Source organism: Lissotriton vulgaris, chromosome 1_1 (genome assembly GCF_964263255.1).
Source record: "Lissotriton vulgaris chromosome 1_1, aLisVul1.2, whole genome shotgun sequence".
Taxonomy (NCBI): domain Eukaryota; kingdom Metazoa; phylum Chordata; class Amphibia; order Caudata; family Salamandridae; genus Lissotriton; species Lissotriton vulgaris.
In genome coordinates, this window is record NC_141685.1 from 1363408669 (window position 1) to 1363433360 (window position 24692).

Genomic DNA, 24692 nt, shown 5'->3' on the forward strand with positions numbered 1-24692 from the left:
GCCGTTAAAGACACCGGCAACCGCATCATCTGCACGAAAGACAGCAGAAACATTGGAGGCTGAAGAGGATTGGCTAGCTCTGCGTGGGTTTGGTTCTCAAAAGGTCAGAGGCACAGCAAGAGCTACGCAAAGTGGAGGAACCTTGGAGGAGGACCTTGAGTCGATGGTGAAGGACTATCTGAATGACTCCACAGAGGTCTATGTTAATTCTGACCCATTGGCGTATTGGCATGGGAAAAAAGAATTGTGGCCACAGCTCACCAACCTGGCTTTAAACTACTTGTCTTGCCCACTCGCAAGTGTGTCTTCTGAACGGGTTTTCAGTGCGGCTGGTGGGATTGTAACTCCCAAACGGAGCCGCCTCTCGCCCAAAAATGTGGAGAGGTTAACAATGATCAAGATGAATCAGCACCTCATACCACCAGATATAAGAGTACGAGAGAGCGTGCCGGATGAAGAGGAGGTGGTCAGCACCATAGATGAGGGAATTTCTACTCTGTCAGGTGGCACTGACCTCACCCGGGCTGAATTCGCAGAGTATGATGACGAAGCCTTATTCTTATTCCTGGACCGTGATTCCGACTTCGAGCCCTGAAAATGAGACAACGAATCAATAACTTTCTTTTTCATCCTTATTCACTTTTATTCCTGTGTGTCTGTCTTTCTTTGTTGTGCACAGTTAATATAATTCAAACTTTAATCAGATAATCACAAAGACAAGCCCATCAGCAGAACTGTCTTCACTTGTTTGCTAATTTATTTGAAGGTGCCGCAGTCTGCATTCCTCAGGTTCACAAGTTCAGAAGAACATGCTCCTCTATCCTCCTCCTCCAGACTCCTATTTCCATCAAAGCAGAGGGCTGGTTTACGCCCAATGAAGAAAGACTCAGCACTTGTGGGGGTGTTGTTCTACCTCTTTGCAGGTGAGTTGACGGGTCTGGGGCCATTGCTGGGAAGCACTAAAAGTGGTTTGTGCCAAATCCGAGGCGGAAATTTTTTTGTGTTTTTGATGACTTGCTTGCCTTTGAGGTGCTCTTAGGGGGGGTTCCGTCTGTTTGTGGGTGAGTTTCGTGGTCTGAGAGCATTGCTGGGACACTCTAATCTTGATTGCATTTGCTTTTCAGGAAATCCGTCGTGCCAACCCCGACTTATGGCCTAGCTACGCAGCGCGTTTGGACCGAAGGCCCAGAAATATTGCAAGTATGAGATTTTGCTTTTGTCCTGTTTGGGGGTGTTATGCTTCTTGGCGGGTGGGTTGCCGGGTCTTGGGGCATTCCTGGGAAGGTCTAATACCGGGTAGAAGTGGTTGGGACAAAATCCAGGCCGATTTTTTTTGGGCTATTTCAGACATTTTGCTCTATGTAGCGTTTTCGGGGGCCTGTTTGGGGGGCTTCCTGGTGTTTGCGGGTGAGTTTCGTGGTCTGGGAGCACTGCTGGGACACTCTAATCTTGATTGCATTTGCTTTTCAGGAAATCCGTCGTGCCAACCCCGACTTATGGCCTAGCTACGCAGCGCGTTTGGACCGAAGGCCCAGAAATATTGCAAGTATGAGAGTTTGCTTTTGGCCTGTTTGGGGGTGTTATACTTCTTGGCGGGTGGGTTGCCGGGTCTTGGGGCATTCCTGGGAAGGTCTAATACCGGGTAGAAGTGGTTGGGACTAAATCCAGGCCGATTTTTTTTTGGGCTATTTCTGACATTTTGCTCTATGTAGCGTTTTCGGGGGCCTGTTTGGGGGGCTTCCTGGTGTTTCTGGGTGAGTTTCGTGGTCTGGGAGCACTGCTGGGACACTCTAATCTTGATTGCATTTGCTTTTCAGGAAATCCGTCGTGCCAACCCCGACTTATGGCCTAGCTACGCAGCGCGTTTGGACCGAAGGCCCAGAAATATTGCAAGTATGAGATTTTGCTTTTGTCCTGTTTGGGGGTGTTATGCTTCTTGGCGGGTGGGTTGCCGGGTCTTGGGGCATTCCTGGGAAGGTCTAATACCGGGTAGAAGTGGTTGGGACAAAATCCAGGCCGATTTTTTTTGGGCTATTTCAGACATTTTGCTCTATGTAGCGTTTTCGGGGGCCTGTTTGGGGGGCTTCCTGGTGTTTGCGGGTGAGTTTCGTGGTCTGGGAGCACTGCTGGGACACTCTAATCTTGATTGCATTTGCTTTTCAGGAAATCCGTCGTGCCAACCCCGACTTATGGCCTAGCTACGCAGCGCGTTTGGACCGAAGGCCCAGAAATATTGCAAGTATGAGAGTTTGCTTTTGGCCTGTTTGGGGGTGTTATACTTCTTGGCGGGTGGGTTGCCGGGTCTTGGGGCATTCCTGGGAAGGTCTAATACCGGGTAGAAGTGGTTGGGACTAAATCCAGGCCGATTTTTTTTTGGGCTATTTCTGACATTTTGCTCTATGTAGCGTTTTCGGGGGCCTGTTTGGGGGGCTTCCTGGTGTTTCTGGGTGAGTTTCGTGGTCTGGGAGCACTGCTGGCTATATCTACTTTACTTTGCAAGAGGTTTGAAGCAAATCCATGGTGGCAGAGGGGACTTAGGGCCTAGCTGCAGAGCGCGCGCGGAGTGATTTGGGAAATTTGTGAAAAATTGACTAAGTCCCCATTTTTGTACTTTTGCTCTTTGGCTGTTTGGGGGTCTTCTACTCGTTTTCTCCTGGGTTGACGGCTCTGGGGCCATTGCTGGGAAGCTCTAATACCGGATAAAAGTGTTTTGGACCAAATCCCAGGCGGAAAATTTTTTGTGTTTTTGATGACTTGCTTGCCTTTGAGGTGCTCTTAGGGGGGGTTCCGTCTGTTTGTGGGTGAGTTTCGTGGTCTGGGAGCATTGCTGGGACACTCTAATCTTGATTGCATTTGCTTTTCAGGAAATCCGTCGTGCCAACCCCGACTTATGGCCCAGCTACGCAGCGCGTTTGGACCGAAGGCCCAGAAATATTGCAAGTATGAGAGTTTGCTTTTGGCCTGTTTGGGGGTGTTATACTTCTTGGCGGGTGGGTTGCCGGGTCTTGGGGCATTCCTGGGAAGGTCTAATACCGGGTAGAAGTGGTTGGGACTAAATCCAGGCCGATTGCCTTTGAGGTGCTCCTAGGGGGGCTTCCTGGTGTTTCTGGGTGAGTTTCGTGGTCTGGGAGCACTGCTGGGACACTCTAATCTTGATTGCATTTGCTTTTCAGGAAATCCGTCGTGCCAACCCCGACTTATGGCCTAGCTACGCAGCGCGTTTGGACCGAAGGCCCAGAAATATTGCAAGTATGAGATTTTGCTTTTGTCCTGTTTGGGGGTGTTATGCTTCTTGGCGGGTGGGTTGCCGGGTCTTGGGGCATTCCTGGGAAGGTCTAATACCGGGTAGAAGTGGTTGGGACAAAATCCAGGCCGATTTTTTTTGGGCTATTTCAGACATTTTGCTCTATGTAGCGTTTTCGGGGGCCTGTTTGGGGGGCTTCCTGGTGTTTGCGGGTGAGTTTCGTGGTCTGGGAGCACTGCTGGGACACTCTAATCTTGATTGCATTTGCTTTTCAGGAAATCCGTCGTGCCAACCCCGACTTATGGCCTAGCTACGCAGCGCGTTTGGACCGAAGGCCCAGAAATATTGCAAGTATGAGAGTTTGCTTTTGGCCTGTTTGGGGGTGTTATGCTTCTTGGCGGGTGGGTTGCCGGGTCTTGGGGCATTCCTGGGAAGGTCTAATACCGGGTAGAAGTGGTTGGGACAAAATCCGCGCGGAAAAGCCTTTAGTTTTGGCACTTTTTGTAACTTAGGGTTCGTTAGGGTTAGCCCTAGCAGCAGGATTGCATGTGTATCGGGGTGTTCTAGATTTTTCAAACTGAGTTCTGGGGTCTTAGAGCACTCGTGAGAATGTGTAATTTTGGTTGCAAGTCATTTGAAGAAAATCCATGGTGGGAAAGGGGGGATTTGGCATAGTTAAAGAAAGCCTTTGCCACTATTCTTAACTTAGGGTTCGTTAGGGTTAGCAGTATTTCTATTGCATGTGTTTGAGTGGGGGGGATTTCGAGTCTTGGAGCGATGCTGGCTATGGCTACTTTTGCTTGGTTGCTTGCAAGTGGTTTGAATGCAATCCACGGGGGGTAATGGGTAATTAGGGTACTTCGGCCTACTTTTACTTTCAAAGTAAGTTTTGTCTCCAGTTTTCTGCTAGGCCTCGTTTTTTGGGTGGGAGCACTGCTAGGAAGATCTATTTTTGTTCTAAAACACAGTTTACAGTACACCTAGCTTGAGGGGCAAGATCCGCTACATTAATTTGCCCATACTTATTTATCCTTCAAAAGGTGACTCAGAGTACGCACTTTCAAAAACATTGTACTGTCTGTCTACTAGGAAAAACAAATTGTGACTTTTTGCACTCCACAGCCTACATACCTTATATTTATTTATCAGTGGTGTTGTAATATTATATCACTTCCTGTTTTTCGTTGAATAATTACAGGCCGGGTTTCAGTCTCTGCAATGGGGAAAAAAGGATGGAGTCAGGCTTCACAGTAGCGAGCCACAATTCAGCATCAGGCAGGCAGTGGACAGGGTGTCTTCTGGTGACCAACATCGGTGGACGAAGCGTCGGCTGCAATGGAGGAGTGCCGCTAATAGGAGGATTTTTTTTCTGCGGGCAACTTACTTACCACTTCCAACAGGACCACTACAACCACATAGATACAGTATCCCTTGCCTTTTTCTCTGACTGTGACTGCATTTCTTTGCTCTCTCTCGGCTTCTACATTGATCCCTTAACACATCACTTAGTCCACTCCACTATCTGCACCACACATAGTCATTTGTAAGTGCTCCTACGTAATTCGCAAGTCGCAGCACGCCCCAGGCCGTAGAGGACTGGGATGGCCCCAATGATGAAGCATGTCACCAAGGGGCAACCCTGGTGAGTGAGGGGACACCTAGAAAAAAAGCAATTTCTCCTTTTCTATCTACTATACCTTCTGTCAGGTTACGCAGCCCCTAAGCGCCTACCGTACTATGAAACTACATTTCCCATGAGTAGGCGGGAGACTTGCAGACTATTTAGTGAGACTATATGAGAGTACCCTTGTATGTTAGGACATCACTTCACTGATGCCTGTCTTGTCTTCTCTTACAGGTATCCTTTCCCTGCTGACCCTACCTTTACCCATCCCACATTTTTTATTTTAGTTTGTTATTTTTCTCCCTCGCCTAATGCCTCGAACACCCTGTGTTTACACTTCTGGGTGTTGGTGACATTTGGAGGTGGAACCATATTTGCATCGACTGGATCACGGGGAGTAAACGTGACACCTTCCAGACCAACCCCATTGAGTGTTGTTGTGAATGGATTTATAGTGACCAGCAAGGCTCTCGGGTATCTGGCTACAGAGACCTTATGTTGAATATAGTTATCAATAATTCCACACAGGCCCTGTACTGTCGCATTCTTTCTTTCCACAGTTGTCGATGATATATTCTTACTCTGCTTGACAAAGAACCATTGCTAATGTGAAAGAACTTCAACCGAATTAGTAGTTATACTTTACCATTTGTTAGGCTACAATGTGGCACTGCTCTACTGTACTTCTGTCACCTGCTATATTCTCAGTTGTACAGTTGAATTGCTCAGGAGGACAAACCAGATTTCATTTTCTTTTTTTTCATAGGCATGCAACTGCCACTGTGTCACACCACTAGTACCACCGCTATGAGGAAATTTTATCCGACCAAGATTGCCAACGTTATTCGGTGTTTCCCGTGGAGCCAGCCCTGGGCCTAGCCCTACTTTCAAACACAAATTACAGGTAAGATAAGCGTTTGGTGGTTTGGGGGTATAATGGAGTATTAGTACGAGAGACGAGAGACTGAAGGTAGTACTACTAAAGTCCTAGGACTCTTGGATTCACTTCACTTAGTCTGTGAGAGGCACTTAGTGTTGAAAACATTTGGGCATTTACACTTAAAGGAAGAAAATGGAACTAAACTTTCAGGAAAACAGTCAACGTTAAACCCCCACCCACCAGGCAAGCAGTAAAAAACAGGTATGCTCAGATAAAGTTTGAAAAAGTATATTTATATCCCTAACAAAATAATCTCCCGCAAGACCCTCCCTAACCCCAACGATTGTCCTTCAAAAGTCCCCAAAAACCCAACTCCCAATTCCCACCCCCCAAAAGTCTCTAAAAAAGGGGCAAGGGACACTATGGGTGGATGCTGTTAACTTTTTGGGCCAGGGCATCATGCTCCTCGCGGAGCAAGGCGAGCTCCTGCTGAAGGCGGGACACCATCAGGGTAGTGCGGCGCAGGCGTGCCTTCACTGCCTTGCAGGTGCAAGGCCTGTGAGAAGCAGCTGTTGGCCTTGCTGCTCGGCGGTGGCGTTTGCCTTTGGCAGCCCGGCTCAGTCTCGGTGGACCACTGTGCTGGGTGGCAGCCGGTGGGGCCACGGAGGCCGATGCAGACGACGTTGTCGTTGTTGTCGACCGCACACTTTCCTCGTCCTCCAGGGCCACCAGCCGCCGATATTCCGCAACAGTGGCCTCGATTCTCCGTTGCCGGGCCGCTCTAGCCAGCTCCTTCCTCCTTGTTCGTTTGGAAGGAGAACCTATATGAAGAAAGAAAGACATAGTCTGTAACCAATGCTCTTTAAGATTAACTCAATCATTCAGCAGAAATGTGTGCTGCAGTACAACTAGCAACTTGCAAGCGCATTACATAACTATTGAGGCCAGTATCTATCTAACCTCACACTTCTTCATCCTTGCTCTAACATTAGTGGGAGTTTAAGGAACAAATTCTATGAGCACTGTGGACTTCCATTGGAGTCGACTATGAAAGTACACCAGTCTTATTCTTCTTCTTGTCTCTTGTTTTGGAAAATTGGTACGTTATTTTCTGCAAGCCGGCATAATGCCAGCGCGGTAAACTTGCACCCGAGAAAAAGAGACGCACGCCATGAGGAGTGACCTAGACTTGCGTTGCCGTTGCGTTACTGTACCCGTCCAGTACATGCAGGTGGTGAATCTCTTACTTTTCTATTACGGGTGGCACTGAGAATACTCTGTTACAACTCAAGGGCTACTGCTTAATTAATTTAACTTTCACCCTACAGTGGAAATGAGTACTAGAAATGGAAAATTGAAGAAGATAAATAATCTGATTATCTATCACTTCACATGGGATGTTTTTGCTTATATATGGGATGACTTTAGGTGCTTTGCTTTTTATTGAGTGACAGGCAGTGATACATCCACACATGAATGACTGAGTACTACTAAACTTATTAAGAGAGGTAGGGAGTGGCCACCATAATAACCGGATCTATGCAGTGCTTGCAATACAAACTACTGCTACTATTTATGGTAGTATTTGGACAAAATTAAAAGTTCTTTTCCTTGCCTTTCCTACACTGGAACGGACGTGCGGGTGCAGTGTTACATGCTCTTCAAAGTTACACTTAGTTCATCCACTGACCATCTACTCTCTCTAGATCATGGGTACTCACAAACTTTCTCTCAGGGGCTACATTTACAGTGTAGTTTGGGGCCGAGGGCCGCACTGGTGGGGGCGGAGTCAGAGGGGGCGGGGCTAAAGCAAAACGATAACTTGTGACCATGAGGTTGCACACAGGTCCCTGCAGCAGATGCCCTCATCCACTGAGCCACCAGACCCAGCATTTACATACATCTCTCTCCCTCCTGCTGTCCCTCCTGCCCTCCCTCCATCTCTCTCTCCCTCCTGCCCTCCCTCTCCCTCTGTCATCTCACTGTGTGTGTGTCTATCTGTGTCAGCCTTCAGCCCGGGTTGAGACCGCTTCCTCAACGCGCACACACAGACAACAACACCAAAGTACTTAACAGGTCTTTAAAAGACCATTAACATATTATTGAGGCTTTGTTTGTTTTAGCGCCCCTGCTTCTCCACCCTGACAATCACTGCTTGCCCGGCCCCACAGAGCAGAGGCTTTGTTCTATTTCACCTCTTTGTGGCCTTGCATCTCCACTCTGCTCTGTGGGGGCCGGGGGAGCAGTGATTGTCAGAGTGGAGATGCAGGGGCGCTAACAGGTGAAATACAAAAAAGCCTCTGCTCTGTGGGGGCCGGGGGAGCAGTGATTGTCTGCAAGGTCTGCGCACCGCCAAGGAAGGCTTGCCGGGCCACCACCGGCCCGCGGGCCGTACTATGAGTACCCCTGCTCTAGATACACATATGCTATCTAAGAGTCAGATAGTAGCATGATCCAGGTATATGGACACATACAGTTTCTGTGTCACCCACCCAGGCTGTTGTCCTTCCACCCATCATTGCTTCATCATTCACCCAGCCATGCATCTCATATTCTTGCCTTCCCAGCTAGTCTTCAATCTCAATAAGTAAGGAATATATAAGAGCTTACCTCTGGCCGCCACCACCGTCTCAACTCTCACAGCCGCCGCCGCCGCCTCCTCCCCTGATGAATTGCCCTCCGCCTCCGTGTCGAGCACCACCACCACACTGGCCCCGCCACCAGATGTTCCACCTACAAAGTACATTTAAGAATCTTAGAATAAAGCACTCACTAGTCACTAGTATTTGGTCTAGGAATGAAGACATGTGAAAACAATGTAATTTGTGACTGTCTACGTTAAAGTTAAAAAAAATGTCCCTTTTTCCAGGGAAGGTTGTCTTGCTGCACTTTTTGGCACAACTGATGAAGGCTGATTTTTTAACACGCACCATTTTTCTCCACACAGACAGAAGATGGACTTCTAACAACAAGATCAAGTTGAAACCAGGTGAGAGCTCGGCTCGACCACAAGAAATGTCTTCAATTAATCGTCAGCACTAACCACTTTTCCATTATCAGTTAAACGTTTAGTTTTATTATGACTTCATTTTAATAAATGTGTTTACTTTTAATAAAGCTTTTAAATTTAAATACAATCTGTGTTTTTTGGTCCTCCAGACTAGAGTGACTGAGCGAAAGGTTTTGCAATTTTTGCAAGCATGAGTCCAGATAGAACACTTCAAAAGACATTATGGACAATCCCAGAGGACTGCACTAAGTTGATAGAGCTATTGCTGACTAGAATCATGGGAGTTTCGCCAACCGTGCAATCTTAGTTAGCTACACAGACAGACTAATAAGAATAATCTAGTAATACCACAGGGAGTCATAGTAGAGGCAGGATAAGAATTTAGATACAGTCTACAAGAAGAGCAAAGACAATTTTGAAAAAATTCAAATGAGGAACGCTAGGAAAAATAGGTACTAGTCTAAAATGAAAACTTACTGGGGCCAGCAGAGGAGCCCTCGCCTGCCCGATCCTGGCCCTGTTGAACAGCATCCGCCGCCTGCTGCTCCTGTGTCCTCCTCTCGCCCCTGGGGGGAGCTGACGTACAACATGAAAGAAAGAACAGAAAACATGGATGATTGTTGCTTGTCAATGTCAACCAAATCAAACATTTCAAAAGAACAATAACAAAATATTTCCGCGAAATTATATTGATTATGGTTACTTTTTATTTATTTGCGGACCTGTGACTTCGAAAGTCACGTAACTCACTAAACAAAGTACTGAAACGTTCACCTAGGACTGGCAGGCAGCAGTCCGCAGGCAAGACGCAAAGTGACAGACAAACTCCATTGTGATTTCAGTCAGATCAGTGACAACACTAACAGTTGCCTGCTACATTACCAGTCATTTAAATAGTCAAACTATCAATCCACCGCCACTATTTTTCTTATTGTCAGGGTTACAAAGGAAGGGGCAGATTTAAGCCCTTGCGGCTCTTTTGCGCCGTTCTTGCGTGACTTTTGTGACGCAGCAGCTAAACAAAAAAGGGCGCCATGGTGCGGCGTATAATATTATAACAACGTGACGCATTTGGGAGATGCATCCCGTTATAAAGCCCTGCGCCATCAGGGGGCGTTCCGGCGCAAGGGAGGGCATTCCTGCGCTGGAACACATCCTAATAGTGGCTGAGGGAAATCTACAAAATATCAATCAGTCACCTTTAGGACAATGATGCGTCACACAAACCCTGCACCTGCTTGAAGCAGACGTACGGCTTGACCCAGCATTGGGGAGATAGGGTACCCCAGAGCATTGATGGAGCTGCGCCATCGTTGCGACGCAACTCCAGCAGTAAAGCTTCGGTGACGTTTTGGGCCCATGGGGCGCCGCATTGCAAATACGGCGCACCATGTTTGGTGGTGGTAGCGGGCCGCACAATTAATGGCGCATCCCTGCTACTTTGCAGGGATGCGACGGTAATTGCAATTCTGCCCCTTAGGGGCATACTTACTTACGCGTTCTGGCGCATCTCCAGAGATGCGCCAGATCAAATGCGTCACGCAAAACTACCCTTGCGACACGGCAGATGTGCCTCATTTACAATGCGGCGCGCCCTGGCGCAAGGGTAGGCACTTGCGTGACGCATCTCGTCACGTAAGAGCGGCGCATCGCTGGAGTCACGTCGCCAACGCAATGCAACTCCAGTAATGCTCAGGGCCACCCAATACTTTACATGCTGTGTCAGTCCTTTCGCCTGCTTCGAGCAGACATAAGGAATTGAATTGACGTAGCAGCGTCGCAGAAGTGCCTGCGTTAAATCTTGTAGATTTCACGCAGGCAATTTTGCGAGGCGCACAGCCGCTGGACCGCCCACCCTGCGTACTAGGAACGCACCCATTGTGGTGCAGGCCCATGGCTTTATAACGTGACGCATCTCCCTAGATGCGTCATGCTGTAAATGACTTGCAGGGATGCGGCACGTTTACGCCGCTGTTGCGTCACGCAAGGCAACGTAAACGTGGCGCAAGGGGCTTGTAAATGTAATCTGCCCCCTAGTGTCTAGCATTACGCAGTTCTGTTAAGTACAATCATACATAATAGTTACTCAGGCCAATGAGACCACGAAATAGAAAACAAATAAGCATAGTAGCAACCCCACTGAGAAGGAGAGCAGTGCACCTGAAATGCACAGAAGATTTTGAAATATAATTTAACTACAATGTAATCGTCATCAGCGGCATTATTGGCTTGCTCCATGTAAAAAACAAATATTTGCAATACAACAACACAGAGCAGGAGAAAACATCATAGTAGTGAGTGATTAAATGCCAATGGCTACTACTACTCACCAAGCCCGGGGATCTCCAAGCCGAGCTGGTCCAGCAGGTCGCGCTCGCGGTCCAGGAGGTCCGTCCAGCGATGGGTGACCTGGCTGTAGGTGCGCTGGACCCCGTAGAGGTGGGATATGGCCCAGCACACCTTCTCCCACCGCTTCCGGCGCTCCCGCATGTTGTAGCCGCCGGCCGCGATCCTGCCGCCTCCCGCGATGGTCCTGGGCAGGCGGCGCTGGACGAAGTAGACCAGCGCGCCCACTTCCTCCGGGCTGAATATCTCCCGGCGCGTCACCTGCTCCCCCCTCGATCTCACGCCTGCTGTCCTGCCACTGGGTCCAGCACTACTCCCCGCCGCTGCTGCGGCCCTCAAGTGCCTGGGCAGCTTCACGGCGCCTGGCTTGACCATGGTCTGGGCAGGTAAGGTAGGAAGAAGTAGAAAATTAAGAAAGAATAGGATAGGGAAGAAGAAAAGAAAAGAGTTTACAAAAGTAGTTTAAAAGTAAAGAAAAATAGCAGAAAAGACAAAAATATACAGCTAGGAAAAGAGAGGGATAGATAAGAAGCAAAATCGTAAAAAAAAAACTGAAAACAAGCAAAGGATGGGAAAGATATCAAGAGGATTAAACACCATGCCCAGACACAGGAAATGAATGAAAAACAAGATGGCCGGCGCCCGTTTCCGAGCGCGAAAGTCAGTTCGCGCGAGATTTTCCTCGCGATCTCGTGCGAACCTCTAGATTTCCCGCGCGATCTCGTGCGAACCTCTACTCGCAATGCGCTTACTGCGCGAGATTATACATAGCGGGCGGAAACGGAAATACGTCACGCAAACAAAATGGCCGCGCCCGTACTCGACCTTGGGGTAAATTCGCGTGTTGCGCTGCAAGCGGCTCGCGAATACTGCAAAAAAACTCGCGAAACAACAAGCCGCAAAAAAATAAAATGCTCATTCGCACGAATTGGCGGCTTCCGCGGTCGGTTTCGCACGACGCCGCGCCCCGCGAATAGCGCGAAAAAAACCGCAAAACGATTTCAGCAAAAGCAAAAGCAATGAGCAGGTGCAAAAGGTCAACCTCATGATTTGTAACGATTCTTTGTATTGCTTCCTGAGGGGGCCCTCCAGAATTCGGTTGCCTGCTTGCAACTATTGTGTGACCCTGCTCTGACCTTAACTGTATGCCACAAAGGTCCTGATTTACAGCTAAAGGAGCAGACAAGCAGGTGCCAGGCTGGAACTTTAAATTCTTTCAGTGACACATTAATTAGCCCCTAATTCATTATTGTCAGTTGGGGCAGGGCAGGTGTTGTAACTAATTTTGCAACAATGAAAGCACTTAGCAAGTGCAAAAGATCACTAATCAGGGCGCACTAAGGAAGCAGGTGCCAGCTAAAAAAATATTCTGTGACACATTAATCAGCCCCAAATTAATTCAGGTCACTTGAGGCAGGGAAGGTGTGCTTTGCTTTGCCGAAAATAATGTACACTGGACAACCAGAGGGTGTGGTGATGAAACAGAGGGTGGCATGGGTGGGCCAGAGGGTGGCATGAGTAGTCAGAGAGTGGCAGTGGTGACAGAGAGTGGCAGTGATGAAGAAGAGTGTCCCAAACAGGCTGGACATGTAGAAACAACAAGTTCGCAAAACTTGCGACCCGACAGGTAAGTTCGCAAATTGCGAAATTGTAAAAACCCTCGCGAACTGGCAGAAACACGGGCGAACACAAAAAAAATAAAAAATCCGCAAATTCGCGGGAATTCGCGGATTTTGCGGATTGCGAATCCGCAAATCCGCAAAATTCGCGAACGCGAGATCCGCAAAATTCGCCCATGCTTAATCCACGGGTTGCCCATCCATTACCCCCCATTAAATGACCTATGCGGTTTAAAGGTCATGAACTTTTATTTGAACTATTGACTGTTAGGCCAGGCAATAAGCAAAATTCTTCAAAATGCAACAGCGAATGCTGTAGCCCACTCAGTGATTTAGACAGTATAAGCGTATCGTCCGCAAACCTTATTATGGGAATTTTTGTGCCTGCTAAAACTGGAGCATCTGTGGAAAAGGAAGCTAAAAAGCTAATAATACCATTAATAAGGAGTGAGAATAACGTAGGTGCTAAAACGCAACCCTGACGTACTCCCATCTTTACCGGGAACTGGTCAGTCTTGTTTCCTGGCGCCCCCCAACAAATGTGGTCATAGTTGTATTCGTAGAGGCGCACAATTAGGAAAAGTAGGTCGGGGGCAAGCCGAGTTCCTGCAGTACCCTCCACAGTTTGGGCCGTGATATCAAGTCAAAAGCAGACTTAAGATCAACAAAGGCTGCATAAAGGCTTCCTTTTCCAAGTGTTACTGTCCACCGATAAATTTTAATTAATCGGAATACTTTATAAATAGTGCTCATATTAGCCCAGAAGAGGACTCAAAATGTCATTATCATCAATACAGGTTTTAATTTTTGCCAAGATAAGTTGAGCTACGACTTTCTGGATTGAGTTTAACAGGCTTATTTGCCTGTAGGTCCCGGGTAAGGATGTATCTCCTTTTTTTATAAATCGGGATGATTTCCGCCCCTCTCCAGGTATCCGGGATCAGAGCTCAATGAGCAATTGCATTTGCTAAAAACATTATGTTTTGATTCCATTGTCTTTATCCTGGAGAAAAATATCTGCGGGGACCTTGACTATGCCTGGCGCTCTCCCAATGGTAACAGTGCTCAGCGCCATTGTCACATCAGCTAAGTTGAAGACAGTATCCGATGATTTAAAATAAACCCAAGAAGGGTCATAATCCATTTTATTATTAGATGCATATTGATCTGAAAAAACTTAACCTACAGAGCAGGCTCCACATGATTTTGCAGTGATTACATGTGCTTCCTGCACCCCATTTTATCAGGCTCCAAAAGTGGTGCATGTTCCTCTCCTTACAAGCTTCAATAAGGTCCCGCCATCTTTCACAGTGATCAAAAAAGACATGGTACGTTTGCTGTTCTGGAGGGATTGGGGAGAGCATAAGCAAATGTGGCCTACTCTCACAGGGACACTGACAAAGCCAAGTGTGCTGCAGCCTTCAGGCACCATGCCACCTCCCATTGCCCATGCTTTCACACCATCACCTGCAGCCCCACAAACACTGGTGAAGGGCACTGATCCAAAACTCATTCCCGTCCCCTAGTCAGATGACAGGTGTTTCTACAGCGACTAGAGATATGATCAAAGTGTAAGCGTCCATAGGACTTGAGAAGGTCCAAGAAAAGAGAAGAGGCAGAAGACGTGCCCAATACAAAATCACTCATTGGATCTGTGGAGGAAGAGGAGGGCAAATAATTAGAATGAGAATAACTAAAGGATATTATTAGACCCTTTTCTGATGTGCGTTGTTCACAACATTGAACAATTTTTCACACCACAAGAGCTTGATGAAAGCCATCAAAGGATCAGAAGGGCCACAGTCCTACTCAAACCAGTGGCAATGACTCTTATTTGGGGACACTGACTGCACTTGTGTTTGACATCAAAACTCGGACCCCACAATAGTAAGGGTACACTGTGTTAATCGTTTCGCAATAATTGAAAAACCATGGATAGGGTATACTTTGGCTGTCTTAGTTTTAAACCTATAATAACTGATAAACCCTCACCAGTTTAAACTTATAAACACTGAAAAAACACCTGCGTACCACTAATTAAATGCCATTCAAAGAAAGGAAAAGGAGAGTGAAAGAGTCATTTTTTCCTGAGGGGGCCTATACAATATAACTTTGTTATATAAGGTGGCAGCAAGAAAGACTGGGCTAACATTATTCTGCTTGAGTTTTGCTGTTGAGGGATGTCACTGAAATAATGTTTCTTCTTCCTTTTGCTTTTTGAAGTTTTGTGGTCTTTGGTCTAAAGATGCAGAGTTTAGAAGCATGTTTTAGGTCGTGTTTAATAATTTGATAAACTGTAGAGAATCAGGAAATATCAAAATCATATTTGATATTTTGGCTGTGTTTGATTCTTTCACTGATAGGTAAAATGTCTGGTTTCATACAAATCTGTCCCAAAATGTGCCATCACATTTATCCACAGAGAATGGGTAAAAGCCCTTGATAGATCAGCCCCAAGTTTCTAGTGAGTCAGTATTGATAGTAGGTGAATTGACAACACCACAGGCTTTAAACATTCAATGCAATGTATAATGACAAGTATATGTGAAAAAAGTGCTATCGCCAAGCATCTGGGATAGTGGTTAAAACATGACAGGATGAAACATGGATCGCAGTGTCACTCGGTATGCCGCTGCAAAATGTTTCTTTCTAAATTCAACAAAGATTGGAGTGATTTTGATTGTACTTGCAGTGATTCAGCTACATATATAAAAAAGCTGTGTAATGACCTTTCAAAATTGATACCTGTAAGAGATCCTTTCCACTTGTTAGATGGTATGCTAAAAGCATCTTTACAATCTTCAGAGTTAATGAAGAATGCTATTGACTTTTTAGTCCATCCTAGTGCACTGTTTTGTTGTGCGAGGGGACTAAAACACAAATATTTCTCATTTTGTGCTTTGTGTGGCATCAAAGAAAAAGTCATCCCACTGTGAACTGTGTCACTTAGCTGATGGTTCTTGGACCAAGGGGCTGTGAAATGCTATAGTACCCATGTGGAAACCGTTTACAACATGTTTGCTGAATGATGATGCCAAAGGCAAGAAATGTGAGGATATTTGTTCGCAAATTACTAGTGATGTGAAAAGAAGTACACTCTACTAAAGTCTTAGATGTTTACAGGAAAGCATAACTGCTGTAGTGGACATAAAAAAAACTAGAGGCGGAAAACACCCTGGTCTGCCAAGTGTTCTGCATACTTGGTGTAAATGTGAAACATCGTCTTGAGAGTTGTCTGGGTGACACCTTAAATTGAATTTGGCACTGCAACATGTTCCATGTTAGAGTGCTTGCCATATGGTAAACAAATCAGTGTTGAAGAGCAATTCAGGAACTTTTATTTTACAATGTACGAGAAACGGCTTGACATAGAAATGTCCCTTCATCAACCATGGCATTTGAAGTCAATGAATCCTCACTGTGGTACACTGTGCAAGTTCTAGTTCCCTTCAGTAAAGGGGAATTTTCTCAGTAGTTTCAAAAGTGCTGCTTTATTTTTGACCATTTCAATAACTCGGAGGGCAGAATCGCCCAGTTCAAAGCAAATGCTGCGGAACCTGTCCAGAGAATTGCAATCTTCAAGGGCACAGTGTAGGTATAGAAAGCTATGTCAGTGGCCAGCGTTAGCAAATAGTGTACTGGCTGTCTTGTCATTGCCCATTTCAAGTGCCAATGTTGAGAGGGCCTTTTCACAGAAAAAAGGGACATGGGAAGGAAAAAGCGAGCGCACATGACCAAAGACTCATTGAAGTCTCTGGTCTATGGTGTACTACAATACGTTTGATTTGCAAAAATGTATTTGGACCTCATATACACTGTACATACACTGTCTATATACCATGCATTATCAGTGTAGAAAGCAAGCAATAATAAAAGCAAAATGTTCCATACACACCAGAAAAACACTGATTCTGTTGCTTTTCATGGCGCGAAAAAGTTGTAACCCCTGACACCACTGATTAGGTCTCGATGAGTCAGCGCGCATGCGCTGTCCATATAGTAGCGGCTTTGGGAAGTGCTCCCAAAGCAGCCACCAGCTTGCTAGAATGCGCACAAGCATGCGGCCTGCTGCGCGTGCATCCCTTATGTGTTTTGGCACGTCATCGCAATCACTTTCGTTTTCACAACGATCGCGATGACCCACTTTAGGTTGCTGTGCTTCATGTTTAGACATCATTTGCACCTACAATGCTTTTTCGGCCACCACCTACGTGCTTTTTTCAAAATGTCCTTTAGATGTTTAGCATGCGCGCGGGCACTCTCCCACCCCTCCCTCTCGTTTACTTCTTGCCTCGTGCGCGCACCACTCGTGTGCTGCTGAAGCTTGTATTTTTTTCTGTTTCTTTCACTATTATACTTTCAATGTTCATCTATAATGAAACCAAGTGAGATACATGTGGCGTCTCTGTTTCCTCCAGCATGCAGCTGTATGCTCTCTGTTATGTGCCGGGCAGATTCTAAAGCAAATGGTAGAATACAAATGCATGGTTTTGTTTAGTTCCGGTTGTTTCTAGTTTTCTTACATTCTTTGGCGAGAAGGCCCTGTGGGAGTCCATGCTCAGTCTGCACCACAAGGAAGCTGTGATGGAGGTTAGGCTCCACCTAGTGGAGGTAGCGAGCAGAGAGAACCTGCCTATCAATTCGAGCATTGGTATGTTTGGATTATTCAGTGCTGCATTTGACTGGGTAAACGTGGTCGCTCGTCGCTTAACGTATGTCTTGTAAAAGACTGGCAATAGATATTTACTCTAGCTGTGCAGGATGTGTGACTGTAGATTTGTAATGTGTTTGCTAGGCTGGTAAGCCCTGGAAGTAATTAAATATTGGATCCCACAGAGCTTCCAAACAAGCCCAAGCAAATGAGTACTGGGGTACCAGTCTGTCAAATCGCGTCTTTGCACCTTTCTAGGATTTTGAAGTGCTTTATAGGTGCAACGCCAACTTCTGATCTACAAAAGTTTAACAGATAAACCATATTGTTTTCCGTATCCCCATAGTCTCTATTTTTCCCGTTATTGTTAAAAGTAAACAAAAGCATTGTTAAAGCAGTGCAGCTCACAAGCCACTGTTGTTCCTCACTAGTAGTCCATTTTGTTTAGCATACTCGGTGCTCCAGGCAAAGAAGGAAAGCCGTCTATTTTAATGGCCTTTCCTTGATTTATTGCGCCACCTAGTCCTAATACCCTAACATTGCTGCCTCATTTCGCCTTATGCGAGTCATGGTCCTGCTGCATGGAACTTTATGTAATATTAAAACCGCACTATCTGCCCATTTATCATGAACAACTGATGAAAAGTGTGGGCACACATCTTCTTTTACATGGAAGTGCGAGATAGTTGTTTCGGAGCTGGGCCGGTGCTGCTACCCTGCTGCAGGACTCCATAAATCATAATAATTCCGACACATTTGCCCAGTCCTATCTCGTCCCTTACCAGTCCTGGTGTAGCCACAGATGGCTTTAAGCTGCTAGCGTTCTGTGAGGAACTCTGCAGCCCACCTCTGCCAATTCTTTCCACCATTATGCTCCATTATGCTCAATAAATTAACACTTTTACTCCCTTTGGAAACCCTTTTATCAGTAGTTCTTAAACATCCTAATCGGAAAGGATGGTTTAGGAGCTCATTGCGAGTGGCCTGCTGGGGATGTGATATTTATGGCATTCTTTTACATCTAACACCACGGGGATCGGAAATTAAAAGGTGCCATCATTTTTGCCTGTTACAAGTGGTGCCCTTTAAAAGAGGGCATAACAGGGATATTGGTGATTTGCACAGCAGAATTTACATTTACTCCTACTTACCGGGTGTTTTGCTTGGGAAATTGTGGAGATATGAGATTTTCTAGGAAAGCTGTAATTTTGATCATTGTATAAACCGTTGAGAAGGGATTTTAAAACAAGCATTGGCATAGCCAATAGGTATTTCCTTTGGGACCTTATAAGTGTTTAGCCATGCAACACTTGCTGTTGCACCAGGATATTGTGCTGGATAACTAAACACTTATAAGGTCCCAAAGGTCCCAAAGGCGAGCTCTATTGACTATGCCAATGCTTGTTTTTAAAGGTATTGAAATAACTTGAAAACATTGAAAAAAAACACGAGAATGGACCACAAATAGAAACTGAAAACAGGAAAGCCTAGGTATACTGAAAGGATGACTGTCCAAGTGAAGCTACAAGTAAATATACTGGAAAGCACTTGAGTGGCTTGGTTCACGTCATGGGCACCCTGAAAGAACAAGACATAAAGAAATGGCATATACAGTGTTGACACTGGTAGTCAGCAGCTGAATTTCAGGTTCAAATGTAATCAGCCTGATGGAGCAAGGGAGACCCATACGGTTGAGGGAGGGTGAAAGACGCACTGGAATGCAAGTGGGGAACATCAGGCTCAAATGGAGAACATGGAATGTTAAGTGGGCCTATGTGAACTAAATAGAGGTACATAGGTCTATATTCCACCACCAGGGGCAAATATGGAACACTGCAGATCTGTATTACGTGGCAAACAAGCTACATTGGGGCACAAAGGGGCTAAAAGGTCCACTTATTTCTTTTGGGCTGACTACGGTTGCTGTTCCCCTAGCACATTCACCCTCCCAAATATGTACATCTGCCACTTACCTGTTCTTCAATGATGAGACTGTTTTTCCTAAGCACATATTCCATCAAAGCTCTTCCATTCATATCATAATATCCTTTGGTTGTTAAATTGGATATTAAACTTAAAGTGGCAAGAATAACCTGTGATGAAGCAAAAAATGGTTAGTGAGAAACCCTTTTGATGTATAAATAAAACCAAATCCCACATTCTGGTGAGGGAGCAGCACGGGAGTGTGAGAAAACCATACAATCTCTCCTTCCTTTTTGTTCATAGAGGAAATAGAAATACACTTGTATGTGTGGAAAGCTAGTACCTGGATATAGCCTTTGGAAAAATATTGGAAAATGGTTATTAAGACACTCTGAGAATAAAACTTGAATCAATTTAATTAAACTGTTTTTACAGAATGTCTGATCAAAGCGTGATTGAGGGAATATTCAAACATTCCAGGTGGTGTACGCCTTCTATAGGTGATTGGAACTTGGTAAAAGATTGAAAGATACATTGCAAAAGATGTCTTGGTAGGTTACAACTAGCAAAGAAGCTCTCAGGACCTTGTATTGATTACAAAAATGCAAATGAGAAATCAGTAGGCTGTAGATTCCAATAATGTGGAAATGAAAAAAAACTAGAGTAGTCTGTGGGAAGAATGATGGCCACTGTCTAACTCAACCTGCAGGATTTAGCAGACCTACACTATACTATATATTGGGTCTGAAAATGAGTTGACACAGAGAAGGACAGGAAAACTTGGATATGTCCACTTGAACAGGGAAACAGTAGACACAAGACACTGAGGAGACACACATGGATGGAGGTTGCATGACCCAACACCTGCACGAAAGACCAGCCTTAGAAAAATACAACAGACTGTGGTATACGCACCACTGCAATGAGTCCACGTAAGTAGAGAATACTGCACTATTCAAAAAGTGCATAACTTAAATTAGATTGCGTTGCTAATTATGAAACTGCTTGACCACAGAATGCTGCACACATAATAACTTGATGGTACCTTGTGATTGTCATCCTCAAGCACGTGACGGACAGCATCCAGATAAGAGGCACCTTCTGAATCTATGAAATGAAGCCATACATCAAATGTTCATAACACATAGATATTGTCTTTGTCTAGTACGATCAGGAATAATAAATAAGTAGATGAAGCTTCCACTATTACATGTGCCTACCTACCTGAGGGTCCTGTCAAGTCTTGGTGTGTGTGTCTGTGACTGTGAGCCTCATGGGCCTATCAATGTCTTCCTGTTCTACTGTGCATGTCTGTGCCATCATGTACCACTGAGTGTGTCTGTGTCTTCCTGCCCCATATTTTATGTCCCTTTTTGTTCCTCACCGAAGTCTATGTCAGGATCTCTTTCCACAGTGTCCCTGTCCCATTATTGGCTCACAGTGGGAACAATTTATCAAAAAGACAGATGTGGAAATGTTTGACCACTACTTTATTTCTTCACCACGACTCATGTTAACGATGGGAGGATTTATTCTTAAATTACAGTGCTCTACCAGGAACTGTTGGCAGTCAGTGTAGCTGAGGAATATGAAATTGAGGTGATTTGCTCATAGCTGCACCATGTTGGTTAAGTAAGAGGGTAAGTTGGAATTATAACTTAGGGCTCCACATTCCATGAAAGCATTCAGTCCTTTAACTATCTTCCATGTCTATCGAAATCACATGCTGCCACCCACCCACTGAGAGGCTTACCAGTTTCAGCAAGAAGCTTGCAGAGCAGCTTTATTGTTGTGGCACGGGACTCTGCACCCATATGGATCAAGCTACTTCCAAAATATTTAAGGACCTCACTAGAGCTAGAATGGGCTGCAAGAGTAAAGTGAAGAGAAAAATAGACATACATGAAAAATGACATACAATAAAATCATGCACGGAGGAACTAAACGCAGGGGAGCAGGTCATCAAGGCCAAATGTAAGGAAATTTTCAACGCATATCCAGGAGGTACAATATCAATAGTTTACAACATTTAATGATGATCGGTGGAGCACATGGTACTCATGTGACTACTATAGCTGTATATAGTAAATTAGACAACATGTTCTAATAGAAAGCTAACAAATGCACTGGGAAGGGAGGTAATTACTGAAGCAACAATAGCTTTTAAGAAGATCAAGTGATGTGCAGAGCAGTGGACAGAAATTAATGTTTCGGAGGACCCGATCACTGGTAAAGACCGTCATATACTTGCAGTATCACAAATATATACATATATACATTTATGACCAACTCACCCAGTGACAGGATAATGGCCGTGGACACCTTGACTGACTCTTCCCTTTCATCTGAACCTCCACGGTAGGGTGCGCAGATCTGTCAATAACAAAGCCATATTAAACAATAATGGAAGCTAGGCTATTTGAAAGCCAACCCTATACATCTGGAAAGCAAATTCCATTCAGTGGGGAAATGACGGCATAAGAGTTTGTCAGGATTTGTGGGGCCATGATGGTGGAATTGCAAATTCTCAGTTGCCATTCTAAGATTAACGCCTTAGTTTCCTATGGTTTCTGCATGGTTTGGAGACTGAAGTCTCACAACATTGCAGCAGGCAGTCGTACTGAATGCTATTTAACACAGTTGGCACTAGTGACAGCGTCTGCTGTTCAAGGAAATCAAGACAGAGGCTGTTGTTGCACTTCAACTTAGTTTATCTCCAGGGACTGTAAGTGCGTTCCCCCTTTGCATCTCAGTGTCTGGCTAGCAAGGTGGGTTGCATGCTTTTCAGAGCGGGCCTCTTTTGTGCACTTTTCCTCCCTTTTGTGTCCCCAGTTTCTGGTTGGCAGAGTAGTGAGCGAGTGTTTCTGTTGGTGCCTGCATTAGGGTCTTTTTCAGGTCTCACCGCCACTCGCTGCTTCTGCCGTACCGCTAGCAATAATTTCTTTTTTTTGTTCTTTGCTTGCATTCAGTTCTCGCAGATTGGTCCCCATCAGAGCTGCATGTCTTTTTAGTTCCTGTTCATTGCAAATTCCGCACACCAGCATTGCTATTTAGAATTTCATGCCATGGTCGTCAAGTTGTGTACTTCCTTTTTTAGGTCTTGTGACATAGGCAGCGCATGTGCTGCTCTCGTCTTACGAATCTTCTTGGAATTGATACAATTCCAAAAGCCTCGTCTTAGCTCCACCTTCAGCTTTGATTCGTGCGCGGCGTTTGGCATCACAAATTATGCCGATAGCAGTGCAATGATTGCATGCAAGGCATGTAAATCGCTGCTTGTTGCCATCCTGTCTCCTTTTAGCCATGCCTAGCGGGATTGGATCTCTTACCCGTGGCGTGACACAGTAGGTATATTATCAGCTTGCCACACTTTTTTTGTAAGCTTCTTTATTCTCTGCCGCCATGACGGTAAGCGTATGCTTCTCATAATTATTTATTTTGTTCATTGCAGCACTTTTTTTTGTAAGCTTGTTTTATGTAGTAGCTATTAAGTGACACATACTTTTGTAGAAGGGAATACTGAATATTACTTTAAAGGTGATTTGTCATCAATTATTCTGGCTGAACGTGCCACACCTGAACCAGTCATTTAAGGAGTTGTGACACTGGTCTTCGACTCCAGCCATTCTGATGACTGGTTGGTGCCATAATTGCGGGTGAGCAGCCGCACGGAAGATGACTATGTAGGTCTGTTAGTAAGGAAGAGCATGATAATGGGAGACAACAGTTACAACGCGGTCTCCACACCGCGATATGTTTACAACGCGGTCATTACAACGCAAGTCGTTACAACGACTTGCACTGGATGGCGCTATATAGTAAGGAATAGTATGATTTACTATTCCAATACCTTCCCTACTGTTACGTAGCTGGAGTTGGAATAGTAAATCATACTATTCCTAAGTCCCTCGCCTCTAGCGCAAGTCGTTCTAACAACTTGCATTGTAATGACCGCGTTGTGAACGTATCGCAGTGTAAAGACCGCGTTGTAAGGTCATACATTCCATGATAACAGCAGGTATGTTTTGACATGAGCACGACATCTTTGTAAGTCATCTTTGAACACGTGTGAAACCTAAAGCAGCATCTTGTAGATGATTGGATGAAACCGAAACAGTAATGGATAGAGCGACTCCACTGAACAGTGGCATTTCCTTCTAGAGACAATTGGTAAAACCCTATGATACTCGTGGTTCGAGGTTCATTGCAGGGAACTTGATTCTAGGAGTTTGACATCATGGGATTTTGACAACTTGGCTTGTAGGTATGCTGCTTGCAGGTTAAAGTCCGAGACGGGGACAAGGATTGTGACACAATAGGAGATATAGAGAATGACAAGACAGGTACATGCATTGAAAGTTGGTATGTCTGGGACGCATGAAGATGCTCTTTAAGCCTGAAGGATATTTCACAATAGCCTTGGCTATTCGTCTGAAAAGGCGAGACCTGTGACTTCAGATGTTAGAAGCAAAACCCAGCTCAGATGCGTTCTACCCCGATTGAAGCCTGACACCATCCGGGTATGGAGTGCGACAAGGTGGGTTATGAAGAATGACAGGCAGTGTATGAGGGTTATATGTATTGTTATGGGTGGAGGAAGAGAGACTAGGGCATGAGGACTTTGACATGGCGTAAGGGAGACGGCTTGATGCATGATGACAACTGCTAGTAGCGGAACACCTGCACATTGAGGCTTGCTACCGGGAAGACACAGCGTGACACATGAAAATACTGAACAACTTTAAGTGGGTGATAAGCATGACACTAGTAGGAAGGGGTTAGGAACATTGCATATGTTGAAGTGAGGCGGAATTGCCACTACAATTAAGTGGTGTTTAAACTTTTGACATCTGTAAACAGACACCGACTGAATCACTACTAGAAGCTGGACCCTGCCTGAGCACAATTGCTTCGATTCAAACATCTAAACAATACAGGAAAATAAAGAAACAAGTGTACATCAAAAAAAATACACAACACATGCAATTATTTCACTCACAAATAAAAAACTATGAAAAAGTTGACATTTTAATTGGAAGGTTGGAACTTTTCAAAATGTGTTTTTATTTCTCAGATTCAAAACAATATGCTAGACTGTTGCAAATCACTTTCTTTTTTGTTCCTACTGCTGGCGTTTTTCGTGTCTAGCAGTGCTCCAGTTGAGGCCACCATTTGTCCAACTGGATTCTAGTTGCTGTTCTTGTGCTGCTCCCACGAATCGTGCTAACAGTACCAACTTAATGTTTAGACTCCCAGTTGCAAATTCCTACCAATTTATAGAACATTAATACATATTCGATGTTTAGCTAGGTTTGCTTAATTAATTTGCTATTTGATTTGATTTTCTATTGTGGGCAGCCTGAGTAGGTGTTGCAGAATCCAGGTTAAGAACCAC

General features: G+C 45.2%; 1 protein-coding gene across 1 annotated transcript in view; it reads right to left on the reverse strand.

Annotated features, from left to right (window-relative positions):
* The window catches only part of LOC147749180 (maestro heat-like repeat-containing protein family member 1), a 60117-nt gene extending 39006 nt beyond the window's left edge, over positions 1–21111 (reverse strand). Inside the window, exons 1-3 of the mRNA XM_086936542.1 lie at positions 21051–21111; positions 20343–20404; positions 19348–19467 (exon numbers count right to left, since the gene is read on the reverse strand). Coding sequence (XP_086792668.1) covers positions 19348–19467; positions 20343–20404; positions 21051–21111 — 243 coding nt within the window. The remainder of the gene's footprint in view (positions 1–19347; positions 19468–20342; positions 20405–21050) is intronic.
* Between the last annotated feature and the right edge of the window lie 3581 nt (positions 21112–24692).